The sequence below is a fragment of the Melitaea cinxia genome, chromosome 28, assembly GCF_905220565.1.
Source record: "Melitaea cinxia chromosome 28, ilMelCinx1.1, whole genome shotgun sequence".
Taxonomy (NCBI): Eukaryota; Metazoa; Arthropoda; class Insecta; order Lepidoptera; family Nymphalidae; genus Melitaea; species Melitaea cinxia.
In genome coordinates, this window is record NC_059421.1 from 10,082,698 (window position 1) to 10,099,011 (window position 16,314).

General features: G+C 32.3%; 1 protein-coding gene across 1 annotated transcript in view; it reads right to left on the bottom strand.

Moving 5' to 3' along the window:
- LOC123667622 overlaps positions 1-16,314 on the bottom strand; it is a 534,718-nt gene that overhangs the window by 159,466 nt on the left and 358,938 nt on the right. Inside the window, exon 3 of the mRNA XM_045601487.1 lies at positions 7,809-7,963. Within this exon, the coding sequence (XP_045457443.1) occupies positions 7,809-7,963 (155 nt within the window). The remainder of the gene's footprint in view (positions 1-7,808; positions 7,964-16,314) is intronic.

Consider the following 16,314-nt stretch of genomic DNA (forward strand, 5'->3'; position numbering starts at 1 on the left):
GGTCAAATTGGAAATGTTTTTGATAAACAAATAAAAAATAATAAATAAATGCGTAACGATGCTTATTGTGACACAGCACAACATCGACACAGCAAAAAACGAACAATATCTAATTAGAAATTTTAATGCTATCGATTGCTTTGTGTGACTTTTTGCTTGGCTATCGCTTTCGTAATCTTAAAGTACTTTTAAATTGATATTCTTTGTAATTATCCAATTGAACTGTAAACAACGCGAACCTAAAAAGATAAAGAATGAACAGTATTTTTATGGTTTTTATTAGCTTTGATTAACAAACACGTTGGTACATTCGACCCTAGTTTCCACTCCTGACCTAAAACTTAGTTTCCCAAGTCATTCCATCTCAAGTTTGCGTATAATGTATTTAAATTTATTTATTTTTCATTTATATTTTATTTTTACCAACCATTTTAGTTTATAGTCGACTAGATACAGACATTAAATTACTTATCTTAGGAGCAGAGGTAGTTACACAAAAAAATATAGTATTTTGTTCTAATAAAGACTCGTTTACTTAAAATTAATATTAATTTATGATAATGTATTGAAATAACTTGAAATTAATTCAACCTGAAAGCGCACTAGGTCTTGGAAAATCACCAGACCCTAATAAACGAAGGTATATTGGGTACTGACCGAGAATAATAAAGATAGACGTAATTTTAGGTCTAAATATAGGTAATAGAATTCCACCACTTAGCGGAAAAACCTTAATTTTAGCCTAAAGGTAGATTTTGTAAGCTTATTAGAATATTAATAATATGAAACTATAATTGACTGATGTCTGTAAATGAGAGACATTTAGAAAAATAATTGTATTTGCTCGCAAACGAAAAAAAAACCTGTCTACAATTACATCGACAATAAATACAACGTAGGTAGACGAAAAAATAGTTAAATAAATACGCGCTATCAAAAGATTACTCAAAAAGTTGTAATCAGATCACGATGAAATTTAGATGTGACCACATAATAAACATCGGTTTTCGATTGAATTAAAAATCATCAAAATCGCTACACCCAATAAAAAGTTATGCGGTATACTACAACGAAGTTCGACGAAAAAATAGTCAAGTAATAACGCATTATTAGATATAACCCGAAAAGTACTAATTAGATCTCAACTAAATTTAAATGGGACCAAATGACCCGCACTACCTTTCATTTATTTTTTTTAATCGAAATCGTTCCGCCCAGTCAAAAGTTCTGATGTAACATACATTAAAAAAAAAATACAATCGAATGGAGAACCTCCTCCTTTTTTGGGCGTCGGTTAAAAATGAAATGAAATATAGCCTATATATATTATAATTTTAAGAATGTCTGTTTATTTAGATATAATAGTAAAAGAAACTCTGCAATATGAAATTGGATTCATTATAAAAGTTATATATACTATGGTATAATTTAAAACTTTGTACAGGTTCATCGTGATATAGGTACCATTCTTTGTATTAGTACCCTAAAATCAATTGTAACGAGATCGTCAAGAATTCATTTTGTAAATACATCTACTGCAGATGGAAATGTTATAAGCCTTTTCTTTTTCAAAATGTAATATAATCAATAGTAAAATATACTTTATGTTTATAAATAAATTAGTAATTTGATTACAATTCTTAAAATTACGATTCTATATTACTTTTACTTTTGACGACCCCTCTGGTGTAATGATGCGTGTGCCGTGTCTGCAGCGCCTAAACACCGACGGCCGCGAGTTTAGTTCCCGCTCGGAGTAATTATTTGTAAGTATACAAATATTTTTTTCGGTCTGGTTGTTAGCTCTTGTGGGTCTCCCCACAGTGCCTCGGAGAGCACGTTAAGCAGTCGGTCCCGGTTGTTATCATGTCATCATGAGGCCTATGCCCAGCCGTGGAATATTACAGGCTGATGCGATTACTTTTGAAGGTTATTTAAACTTAACTATAGACTATTGACGAGGCGTTGGCGCAGCAGTCACAGTACTGGCCGTTGCGCTGGCGGTCGCGGGTTCGATCCCCGCTCACGGCCGACATTTGTATTGGCTATATAGTATTGTGTGAGTTTCAGGACCCCCTACACAGGAAAAAACCTACTGGACATTGTTATATTGCCAACTAGCTAACCCGTTCCCACTTCGTTGGGCGTTAATTATTATTATTGATGCCAATATATAGTAAAGTTTTCATCTCGCTCGCATTTCTCCGAATTTATTTACATATACTATTCTTTATCACTTAATTTTTTGTTCAATAACAATAAAATAAAGCCTATATCACTCCTAAATAGTGTAGTTTTCTGTTAGTGAAAGAATTTTCATGATCGGTTCAGTATTTGCGAAGATTACCCCCTACATACAAACAAAGTTAGAAAACTTTACCTCTTTATAATATGAGTATTGATAGAGGTAATTTAATTTCAAATTGATTTTATAACTCCTTTAGTTAATCGTGTGTGTCCTTGAATTAAATAGTTTCAATATATTAAAGCTATTACCCAAAACCCAATTCACACTAAGGCTGAATGATCATCTAAATATAGTATGGTATAGCTTTAAACTTTTTTAAGTCGAAATATATTCCAACTATTATAATTTTTAACATTAACTACTTTCGACTTTTTTATTATTATTATCGCACAGTGTTAGGTTATGTATTATTATTATTTATTATTATTTTTTTATGTTATTAGGTAAGTAATGTAACAACGAAATCTTAAACAATTACGGATATACAAATTTAGATAAGGATTAGAGTGATCAGGTTATTCATAATTTTTATTGTCTTATGTATTCCAATATTGTCCTAAACTTTCAAGTTTAATACTAGTGATGCGACAGATTTTTAACCGACTTTTAAAATACGAGAAGGTTTTCAATTCGAGTGTATTTTTTTGTGTGTTTTTCCTCATAACTCATTACATGGTATACCGATTTCGATGATTCCTTATTTTAATCGAAATGAAGTACTTGTCATGTAGTTCGATTTAAATTTAACTTCTTCTTCAGGTTGAAATGGCTTTCAATAGTGCCAAATGAGCACATATGATTTCGCCAATGTCACGTAGAATGGAGAATACATGAAGAAGATTGATCGGTGCGGTCGAGATTACAACATTCGTTAATTTACTTAAAAAGTATATAGGATTTAAATTTAATCGAGATCTGATTTCTTTTTGACTTGTCTTTAAAAATGCGTATTTATTAACTATTATTAGTCTACCTGCGTGGTAATGGTCAATGTAATTGATGTCGTTTGTTTTCGTTTGCGTGGTTAATCCTAAAAAATGAAGTTTAATATAGCATCAATTAGCGATATATACCTAATAGACAAATACCCTAATACCGCAGATTAATTACATTAATTGCCTCGTTTCGTCTGACAAAGGGCTACATGGACCGCAAAATCTATTTAAGGGTTAAACCATATTGCTTTTCTATAATTTACTTGTAATTTATCTATCGTGAGTTATTTATTTATTCAGATAGGGTTAAAAATACAGTTATGTAGAAGTAATTGTTTGTTTAGTTTTACTGTTTATTTTGATGACGGGAATAAGCGACTACGTGATAATGATACAATACAATACAATACAACACAAATATACTTTATTGTACAACCAAAAACAATACAAATAATATAAAAGAAAAAGAAACAAGCGAGAAATAATAATAATAATAACAAAAAAGGAATGTACAAAAGGCGGTGTTATCGCTAAAGAGCGACCTCTTCCAGACAACCTTTAGAAAAAGGACATGAATAAGAATGAAGCGGCATAGAGGTGTACTTTAAAATAATATATGTAAACACATATAATTATATAACATGATGAACAATGATTTATGAACAATGATTTGAAAGTGTTGGCGAGATCCGTTTTCATTTCGATATAAATGGATTTATTTGTATATAATAATACTAGTTTAATCCTGCTTAAATAAAGCCTATGCTACTCAGTGATAACAGTATTCTACTGGTGAAGTAATTTTTACTGTCATTTCAGTATTTTTTTCAGTTTATTTACGTTATTTATTTAACTTTGTACATTATTTAACTTCTTTAGATTAGTATTACAGTATTCTGATTCAGGATCAGCTTGCAAAATCCCACTATTGAGTATAGGCTTCTTTGACCATGCAGGAGAAGGGTCGATGCTTAATCTACCACGCTGGTCCTCTGCGGGTTGTCAGATATATTCCCTACTGTGAGTAGCGATCGCTAACAGATGTCTTTAATAGATAGCAACAATTATATTTAATTAAACCTTCTTTACGTTCGCTTGATTTAGGAAGTAAGATAGCGAATGCGTGAAGAGAGCGTTACGAAAAGTGTTATGGGGTGAGGTGCACATTTTCTTTCTTTCTTCCTCTTATAGCCCGCTACGTTTCGTATATCTAAGACTTTTACTTCAGTTGTGTGGTCTAAAGCACACTCGTTTTTTTATCATTCTATCTAAATTGATCATAATATAGAAAATTATATCAACGTTAACTAATGAAATATACATGAAATCATTAATAATATCATAACGAAACAATCTTGAGCTGTAACGAAACTCTAAACAAGCAATCAAATAAAATATACTATTTCTCTTCATGAAGTAAACGAGACAACAATATGAAATGTAAAAGAAAAGAAAGGGACAAAAAATAACGATGAAATCCCTTCGCTCCGAGCGGTATGAGCGCAATATCCTAGAAATGTGAAAATAGGGTTGCCGGTTGGGCTTTATCGACATTATATTATATCGATAATTTTATTTGGAGGGTCGTTTTGTTGTACAGTTTTGAGTTATTGCTTAACACTTGTGATGTATATTTGTAGCTAAATTTATATTTACTTGTTGTTTTAGTTGTTATAGTTAATTATTTAAATGTAAAAGAGATTTTTTCTCATTTCAATTTCAATTACTTCGGTATTGCTTTAGACGTAATAATTTACGTGTATTACTACAAAAGAGCCAATGTTTTATGCATGTTTTAAGCTTATTTTCAAAAGTTATTCTTTACAATAGTAAATTTAGCGTTGAAAACGTACTAGGAGACATATCACACACTATAATCAACGCTTAAAAAATAATGAACCCATTTTTTGTATTTTATAGCGGTTTATTAGGCGTTTAAGAACCTAACAAACCGCGACAAAATCCGAAAAAAAAAATTTCATGATAATGAGCAAATTCGCGTAATTAAACACTAGAAAACAATACTTAAAAAATACATACTTCAATTAATAGTCATAAAATATTTTAGAACTCACAACGAGAAAAGCAATAAGATTTGACACTTTCAAAATGTCATTTAAAAAAATCTACATTTAATTATAATACAATTATTATCGATATTTAAAACGAAATATCACAAATGAACATCACTAAAACGGTTTCGGTTCATTTCGATTGACTCAGCCACTTATGGTACGTGTTAGGAATTACCCCAGTATATAAAATGTCGGACCTCCTTCTGTTACAGAAATAAATATTATTTGTGCAGTGTTGTTTATTGTTTTTATGTTTTATTTCTTTGTCTTACTGTTTATATTTGATTAGTTGGAGATTGTTTAGTTAAAGCACTATGTATATAACAAAATATATTTAACTTTGTAATTGATATATATTTCATATTGTGACTAGCCCGTTGGCGCAGTTTGTAGTGACCTTGCTTCCTGTTCCGTGGATTGCGAATTCAAATCCCACCTGATCTGGATGTAAAATTTGTATTTATATATTTATATATGTATTATTTCTATGTAAATTAATCAAAAAAATACAGTTATAACGTGTTATAAGTGTGTTTGTTATAAGATATTTGTTTACTATCCTTATTATTTGTTACATACACTTAGGTCAAGAGTCGAACTCATAAATAAAATCCGCCAAAATGCTACTCACAAATAAAATAAAAAATACTTCATAACTGAAATTTAAATAGTTGAATGTGATCCAGTGATCCAGTACAATAAATTGCAAAAGCTTTAAATACACAATTACTTAACCAAATGAAATTAAACAGAATTTTAAACAAGCAAGCGAAATAATGAAAACCCGATCAATTAATTATGGACACGCTTAATTGATTCACATCAGTTTTATATTAACTTCTCTTGCGTATTAATATTATTATATTTTGTTTTAAAGATAGAAGCGGGTATTTCACTGTGTAGTTTTTTGGGCAGTGGCTTGTCGTGACAAAAAAACTGGTAAGGACACAGCAGCAACTGACAGAAGGTCACAGATAAATAATAGGTACATAATAATATAAGGTACAGGGCTAATATAGGTACAGGCAGGGCAGGGTTAATATACATTCAGGGCTGTTTACCTGTGGTGAGTGAGGTAACCTGGGCTAAACAGAACTCCTGGGATTGGTTCGGTAACGCGCTTGTGTATTCTTGGTATTACAGACATTTATATGCTACGGTAATCATTTACCATCAGGTGAGTCGTACGCTTGTTTGTCAACCTTGTTGTATTAAAAAATAAGGTATGTTCATATTCAGGTTTGAAGCATTAGTATGTCAAGTTCTAAGTATCCGTACTTTTTTCAGTGCAAATGAAAAAAAAAAAAACGTAAAAAGCTAAAAATATTAGGGGAAAACGTAAACTTTTTTGTTGTTCGAACTTTCCTGTGTCATGAAGGAGTATCGGAGTTTAAGTAAGAAAAATTTATATCTTTTTAAGAAATAGAAATTGAATGAGTTCGACATATATTCATCAGCACTAACTCTAAGATAGATTTTCCCAATTTTTTTTCCTAAATTTCTAATCTCCACAATCCCTTTATTTAACCCATAAAATACTATAATTTAATCATTCATTTTACCAGTAAATAAAATTTGACATGAGCCAAATATTTCATCTTTTCATCGACCCAAGTGGTTATAAAATCTTGGCGTTTTATTATCAGTGTTATCGTACTTCAGTCCGCAACAAGTTATTATTGGATAATATATTATATATCGTCGTAATTGGCGACTAAGGGATAACAAGCTTCCACTACCACCCTGGAACTTAAGAAGCCGACCGATGGCGGGATAACCATCCAACTGCTGGCTTTGAAATACACAGGCCGAAGACGGACAGCAGCGTCTTCTGTGCGACAAAGCCAGTACTGCGGTCACCAACTCGCCTGCCCAGCGTGGTGACTATGGGCAAAACACATGAGTTCACGTTATTTTTGGCGTAAGCTTGTGGAGGCCTATGTCCAGCAGTGGACTGCAATAGACTGGAATGATGATGATGATGATGATGATATTATATATATACTAGTGACCTCTGTCCGTCCATGATTTTATACACAATAAGTAATCACCAACATATCATACACCAAAACCTTCTCCGAAACACGCTGTATCTTATGTTATAAGTATTATTCCGATCGGTTCAGTAGTTTTCGCAGTATAACCGAACACAAAAACCGGCTCGCCATTTATTTGTATGGATTTCTTCATATGTATACATTTCTTTTTACAATTTAAAAAAAGGAGATGAAAATCGCTTAAAATTGACGAGCACCCGGTAGGTGATATTTCAGATGTCAGAAATTTTTATTTTAAGATTTATTCATATTTTTCATTTTGTATCCTATTTTGTCCTATTAACTCTATACACATTAGGTAACATTTCAGATATCAGAAATTTTTATTTTTAGATTTATTTATATTTTTAATTTTGTATCCTATTTTGTCCTATTAACTCTATACACAGTAGGTAACATTTCAGATATCAGAAATTTTTATTTTTAGATTTATTTATATTTTTAATTTTGTACCCTATATTGTCCTGTTAACTCTATACATAAAAGCACTTACTGTATGTGTGGAAATCAGTAACTTGAACAGTGTTGCAGTCTTCGCCAACTTGAAGGTAGGTGATCTCGCAGCGGTAGACGCCTTCATCGTCAGGCTGAACGTTGGTGATCACCAGCTCCGCATACGTCGCGTTCGTTTCGTGTGATATTGACATTCTGAAACGAAATTGTTGTTTTAAAATCTTTGAAACAATATTTAAAATGGGTTCAAATTGAATTAACATCATTTTGTAAAATTTTGGGATTAAAAGTGGCATTGGGTTCTACTATATATGTATATATAAAATTTTGTACCAAGCGCTTAAAATATTTATTTTATTTCAAATAGTAATTATAACACACTTATGCTTTATCAATATTTTGTTTTATAGAAGAAAAAAATATTGGTAAAAAATAAAGGTACAATTCACACTTTTACAATAAATTTATCTTGAAAGATATAACAAAAATTCTGTTACTCTCCGTCAATACAAAGTTATGAAAAAAAAAAACGAATGAAAGGCCAGTACGAATACGAAAACTTCAAACTCTCATTATTCAAGAATTACATCGAACAGCTCGAAATAAACAAGCAACATAACAGCAAAGTTAAACAAAATTTCAATTTCGACAAACAGCTACATAAATATATTTCATCGCACCAAAAAAATATATCCAGAAAGTTGATTAATTAAAAACGTTATTAGGTTCGCGCTTAATCCAAAGATTCGGAGTTTCATAATAAAATTTTACAAAGTTTCCATTTTTTTACAACATTTTTCACTCTGTTACTTTAATAATTTAGTAGATTGAGTCGAGTTAAGTTAATATATTTATTTTCTGATTAAAAAATATCGCTAACGTGTAATTAGCGTACAACTTGTATTTGTGACTTCAAAAAAGAGGGTGGTTCTCAATTCGATTGTTTTTAAGCTATTGCATAGCTTTTATCGCGGGCTTTGAGCGCGGCAACCGAATACCTAACCTAACCTAACACCCCCACTCCGCCTACCACGTAGCTCGGCCACGTGTATATGGTACGACTATACGAAGCTCGCACGGATCGAGACGAGCTGCTACATGTATTGAAGATAATAAATATATTTTAACCGATATCATCTTCTCATTTATTTAATAAAAAAAAAATGTTTTCTTATCGGTCACCACGCTCAAAACTTGAATTAATATCAAAGAAAAAAATACTGCATAAAAATAAATAAATAAATATATTGCATAAGTTGTTATGTGTGTTGGAACTTATAAGTGGGTCCACCGATTTGAGTGATTCCTTTACTAATCAAAAGGTGGTGCTTGTCATGTAGTTCCATTTAAACTTGATCGAGATCTGACGAGAACCTTTTGATTTATCTCTAATAAGGCGTGTTTGATTATTTTTTCGTCGACTTACGTTGTATTTGTTGTTTTTTTTTTTCGTTTTCGAGCAAACATAATTATGTCAACTGTTCGTACAGCTAAAACTTTTTTATCTATTTATTTAGACGATCAAACATTTTAAAATTAATTATAATTGATTTCATGTATTCGTAATTCAAACACTAACCTAACACCTAACATAACTTTTATTCGAACGCAAATTTCGAAAAACTAACATTTACTTGCCAAAAAAATACTTCCATATACGTTCTAAGTATAACGATGACGCGTTGGTGTAAAGGTCACGATCGACGGTGGGTTCGATACCCGCACATGAAAAACATTTCTATGAACCATACAGTTGTTTGCCGTGGTCTGAGTGTTTGTGCAGTCATTGTGGGTCACACCACCGTGTCTCGGAGAGCGCGTTAAGCCATCGGTCCCGGTTGTTATCATGTATACCTGATAGCTATCGTTACTCATAGTAGGGAATATAGCAGCGTGGTGGATTATCAGCGTGGTGAATTAAGCTCTGATCCTTCTCCTACATGGAGAAAGAGGCCTATGCCCAGCTGTGGGATATTACAGGCTAAAGCTCACGTTTGAAGTGTCAGAACCTTTAATTAAACGTGATTAATTTATTTCAAAAAATACGAAATATGCGAAAAAAATATGAAATATATGCTTTATTTACACACGCTACTTATTGTTTAAAAGCGGTCTATAATCAAATCGTTCGATGTTGCTCCCCAGAGCTTTCAGCGTTAACGAAAGCTCGTGCGCTCCGAACGTGCTTACAAATATCCAAACTTTTAGCTCAACTATGTCTAATAGTTTTAGAAGCGGACAGTTTGTAAATTTAAGTTAATTTTATGTTTTATTGAGTTCGTTGTGAACAGAATAATAGAAAATAGTTAAATGTTTTGGAATATTTTTTTAAATGGCAACTTATTTACACATTATTTAGTATATTATGCTATATATTAACTATTAAACTTCTCCAAAATAAATTAAAATATCTTCAATTGAGATATGCAGATTACAAAATTAGCTCAATCTATTGTTAAGTTAGTTTTAACTGAGGTGGGGGTACAGCGGGTAATATCCTGCTCAAAACCTGGAGCATCCCGACTGAGGAAGTACCTCGACCTTACAAAAGATCTCAGCTAAATAATACTGCTTCCAAGCAGTGTTGTGTTCCTCTGGTAAGTAAGGTGACCAGAATTCGTGATGGGATTGAGGGTAAGATCGGCAACGCGCTTGCGATGCTTCTGGTGTTGCAGACGTCTATAAGCTACGGTAATCGCTTACCATCATTCAAGCCGTACGCTCGTTGCCGACATAGTTATATAAAAAATACTCTATTCTACTGGTAAGACTTCAAGAAATATTGCATATGAAAAGTTTTTAGTTATTTCAAATAACTCATATTTATTTGACTATTTTTTTCAACTACCTACTAATATTGTTTGAGGTCGGTTTTTTCGTACGATAACATATTTTTTTGTGGAGGCCTATGTCCAGCAGTAGACTGTATAGGCTATAATGATGATGAACATATTTTTTTGGGATATCACATTTTGTACCGATTTTCAAATTTTCCATAAACAAATAATAAAATCGATAAAGAAATTAATATATAATCTAATTAAATAATTAAATCTAATCTAATTCAATAATTAAATCTAATTTTGCCTTTTTTTAATGTATATTTTTATTTCATATTTACTATTTGATTATTGCATTTTGTGATTACCTTTAAAAAGAAATACAATTAAACTTCTTTAATCAATTGTGTAAAATAATTCTTTTGTTTTTATTGTCGTAATTTCTGTTGGTAATCTTAATAAATAAATAAATAAATATATTTAATTTTTTTTTTTTTTAATAATTAATGCTAATCTTAAAGTTAAACGTCTGAAGCTCGTTTTCCAGTTATCTGTCTATCTCTGGCTTAGCCTAATAGCGATAGATTTTTGACACAATTTGTTGTCGTTGTCAATCAAAAGTAAGCAAAGTCAGAGATGGATAACTACGTGACATTGGCGAAATCATCTGTGCTCATTTGGCCCTATTGAAAGCCATTAATCAAGAAGAAGAAGAAGAAGAGATGGATATTTTTTTCTAATGTTTACGCAAATTTCACTCATTATAGTAAAACAACTTTTTCGGATAAGTAAAGTGTACGAGATACTACCCAGACGGGCCGCTCCATATTTTTAGCAGGAAAATTCCTGTTGTCCTTTACCTATATTAAATTTAAGTAAACAATGAAAATAACATATCAATATTAATATAGATTACTAGATTTAACTAAAAAAAATACAATAAGACACTTTAAAAACAACTCGGCTAACTTCAAAAAGTAATTCTACTGTCGAACTAAATATAATCCAGCGCATTATATAAATGGAAGATGGTATTACTTAACTACCATTCTCGTAAACAAGTCGGTTTATATTTCTAAGCGAGAAAATTCAAAACTTTTACGACACTCGACATAAAGACAGACACTTTATGATAGCTTTTAAATGGCTTATGGAGTGGAAAATAGTCATTTGTTTCAGACTTCATTTTTATAAGAAAAAAAACGCAATTCTGATCTCGTCGGTTGAATTTTACTTTAGCTGTATGTTACAGGTTATTTTTTTACAACAGTCGTGTTTTCGATTTGCGGTTTTTAACAGTTTAACGTTTTTATTTTTTTCGTTGCATCACGAATGTAATATTTTTATACGGTTTAATTAAAAAGGTCTCGATTGGAGTTGTTAAATAAAGTTTTTTTTTTTTTTTACCGGATATTATTAGTAAATTATAAGCTATTGCAGTTGTATAGATTGGTGCTTTTATAATTTGGTAATTTTATCCAATCTGCTGTGTGGTTACGGCAATAAAGAATATAGCCACTCCCTCTCTTTCCGTGGGTGTCGTAAAATCTTCGTTCCTATCTAGTTCTCCACGACACCACATGTTTTTTTTCTTGAATTTAGTTGTTCGATACATTTACTATACTTTTAAACTTGTAACTACATAATCCTACATCCTATCTACATAATCCGAAGAGACTATAATATATAATATAACTACAAATGTGTAGTTTTATATGAAGTATATCATTTTTGTTTAATAAAGATTTATTATTATTTTTATATTTTTATTCCTGACCCTCCTTGGGCGCTCTAGCCACCTTACCAAAGGAACACAAGCACAAGATTACTTTGAGAGCATTGCTATTTGACTGTTATCTGCTGTAAGTTTGAGTCGCGCTGCACGTTGCTCCAGATATTGAACAAGATTATTCCTGCCGTACCCTACCAAAATATTGAGATGATGTTACATAATTATATTTTACTATCTATACATATAATAAAACGGTAGGAAAGTCAAAACTGTACATTGAATATTTTTTTTTAAAGAATACTTGGGGTGTGATCTACAATCGATACCGAAGCCAAAAATATAGTTTTTAGAATTTTTGTCTGTTTGTCTGTTTGTCTGTATGCATGTCCGGGATAAACTCAAAAAGTACCGCTTGGATTTACTTCAAATTTGGCACGAATATGATTATGAAGTCGGGTCAACATATAGGCTACATATTATCACCTACCGGGAACGAGCAGTGAACCTTTATTTCCTCAACGCATTCTGTAACAACGTGTAATCTAACGACGTATATTTGAATGTTGTTGTTATTATGCTAATAACCATGCTATATCGGCTAGCTTAACACCATAAAAATCACGCAATGTAAGTAACTAAGCCGATAAACATAATTAAATGAATATAAGTAGACAAGACAATTTTGAAGCAGCGCCATCTATGAAATTTAGATTGTAGATATGAAATGTAAAGAAGAAACGGGTAAATTAATGTTATTTTAAAAGGTATAATCGTAGGTATTTTTGGTGCTGTATAGTGTTCACGCGGATGACGTCGCGGGCAGCAGCTAGTATACAATAATTGTGCTTTGACTGGCCCGTCGGCTCAGTTTGTAGTGGCCCCGCTTTCCGCTCCGGTTATGGGTTCGATTCTTTAGCCTGGGTGTAATATGCATATTTATTATACTCTCTAGTCACGGATTCACCAGCTTACTCCCCCAGTCAAGCATGTATAAAGAAGTTTTACTTCAATATTTCTGAGCTGTTATAGCTCTAGACTAAAGGTAACTAAATAGAGGTTTCTCGAGTACATGTAAATCTTCTTTCAGCAAATTTCGCTAGGTTGAGCTCGTTTGCATAATGTATTTATGCTCGCTGTGAGCTTGATATATACATTCTGAGCTAAAACCCGACACCGCTAAGACTGCTCTGCTATGAGAGATGATAGTCTTTTGAAATAAGCAGATCTTTGTTATAAGTAATGTGTGTTGATATAAGTTGGTATTTTGTTATTGTATATTTTTTAATAAAAGGTAGTGAAAATCATTTTCATGAAATAAAATGATTTTCCCTTTTGGAAGACAATAGCGTTTGTTACACTACTTATATATTGAGAAGCAGCTGTGGTCACTAGTGGGATTCATCATTAACGTTACTGAAAAAGTGCTGAGAAACCCAATTTAATTTTTTTTTTCTGGGCATCTATAAAAGAAGAAGACGAGTAGATAAAAGATCTATCTTCAATGAAGCTTAAAGAGCAGGACATTTGTTGACAGCAAGAGGATAATGAATGCCAAGATCTCCAAAGAAGAATATATATTTGTCCATAAGTGAGACGACCATGATAGAGTATTTTACAGGCCCATATAGGGACCCATAGCACTGACCACAATATTGGTATAATATCAATTTTATAAGACCATTAATCCCATTATTAACAGCATGTTTCCTTGAAAAGTAACATCGGAATTTTTTCCCGAAGTTATTCCGTGTACATATTCCTCGAGATCGGTAAGTGGGTCGCCGTAGTCAATTGGCGCGTAAAATCGCCGCCGGCCTGACTTTCCCAATTGTTCTCGTACCCAAAGTCCTGAACTTTGATTATTAGGGACGAATTTTTTCCTTCCCACTGGCGCTATGTTGATTTTACTTGACGAATTTTTTCGCAGGAGTTACAACGTTTTTGCAATTTTATATTTTTGATTTGATTAAATTTTATTTTATATTAATTAATTTGTGCAGATGATAAATAATGTTTTTAATTGGCTCTTGTCTATACAAACAAATAAAATTGGAGTGTCTGTTTATAATATTAAAATAACCGCTTTTTACTAAATGCATATGGATGTATACACGGTACATATACTAAAATAATATTTTTTACAATTTTTGTCTGTCTGTCTGTCTGTCTATCTGTCTGTCTATCTGTCTACCGGCCAATCTTTGAAACGGTCTGATCGATTTTGGCGGGACTTTCACTGGCAGATGTGGTATGATGAGCTGATGTAGTAAGGGGTAACTTAGGCTACTTTTATTTTAGAAATTCATTTATTTTATAACTCTGAGAACTAAACAATAACTTTTTTGTTAAATTCCACGCGGACGAAGTCGCGGGTACAGCTAATTGTAGAATAAGAACAAAGATAGTAGTAGTAAGAGTAGAATTCGTAAACTGACACGCAGAGAGTTTAAATATGAAGTGGAGTGTGGTAGCCTGTTAATGTTTACAGCACCAGGTGCATTGTGAGCCTACCACACTGGTTAACGCCAGGTTCATTGTGAGCCTACCACACTAATACAGGAACACAGAACTACTTGATGGCAGTGTTACTTCGTGATGATCTTCTGTAAGGTTGAAATGCTTCTCCAGACGGTCTGTTCTAGGTTTTGAGTAAACCAGCATTTCCAAAGTGGACAGCAGTCCACTACCTCAATAAACTTTGAAATATTTTGAAAAGACTTCAAAAAAGGAGGAGGTTACTCAGTTCGACCGCATATATGTATATATATTTTTTAATGTATATTCTGGGATAACTTCGTTGTTTACGAACCGATTTTGATAGTTGTTTGAAAGGATATACTCTAAGTGTGGTACCGTGATAAGGAAACCAGGATCTGATGATGGGATCCCAGAGAAATCAAGGGAAACACTCGAAAATCCGCATAACTTTTTACTGGGTGTTCCGATTTTGATGATTTTTAATTTAATCGAAATCCGATGCTTATCGTGTGGTCGCATTTAAATTTCTTCTTTAATTTAATCTTTGATAATGAGTATTTACTTGACTATTTTCGTATACCGTTGTATTACTTGTCGATGTAATTGAAGTTCGTTTTTTTTTTCGTTTGCCAGCAATTATTCAGGTATATTTAAGCAAAAAAACTAGACGTAAAAAAGACCAGAAGTTACAATGATTAAACGGCTTGGGTGAAGTTCTGAAATATGGTAATCCGCTGTGGGAGAACGTGGGGGATTAAGATCCAATCCATATCCTTAATAAGTGAAAAAGCTTCAGCTAAGCGGTAAGATATTATCGAGCTATTATAAGATTAAGTACTTTAAGATACATTTTTGAGCTTAAATCTTGTGACGTCATCCTTATTTTTCGTAAATTTTACAATGTAAAAACTAGTTTTTTTATTTAAATGCTAAAAAAACTAGCTTAAGCTCCAGTAGACTATCAGAGTAGTTCAAAGTTAAGAATCAAAGCAAGGGTAAGTCAATGAGCACTTCATATTCGTTGTAAGCAGAAACTTCTAGTATGACAAATAGCGAAAGTATATGTGGCTCACAGACCTTAAGTCATAATCGTGTTGGTATGTGTGTGTAAAGATTGTGTGGACTCAGTTACTATGTGTGCGTATCAAGAATTACAGTTGAAGTTATAGTTGTATAAAGTCTCTTTAAATAAGTTTTTGTAAGAAATGTAAGTTTTTTAGTTTCAAACACACACACACACACACACACACACACACACACGGTCGTCTGTTTCTATGGTGAGCAATATATAAATTTTCTATTTATATTTATAAATTACAACCAGATCCATGCAGGAATCGAACCCACGACCCCCGGAGTAGAAAGCAGGGCCACTACAAACCGTGCCTAGTCAGTAGTAGGGTAAAAGTACAGAAAATTTATACATTTGCATATTGCTAAGTATTTATGCTTTGTGTTATTAGACCACCAATAAAGGATGTCACGGTTATAATTTATACAGGTCGGTAAATAAGCGTACGGCTCACCAGATGGTAAGTGACTGCCGTAGGTTACAG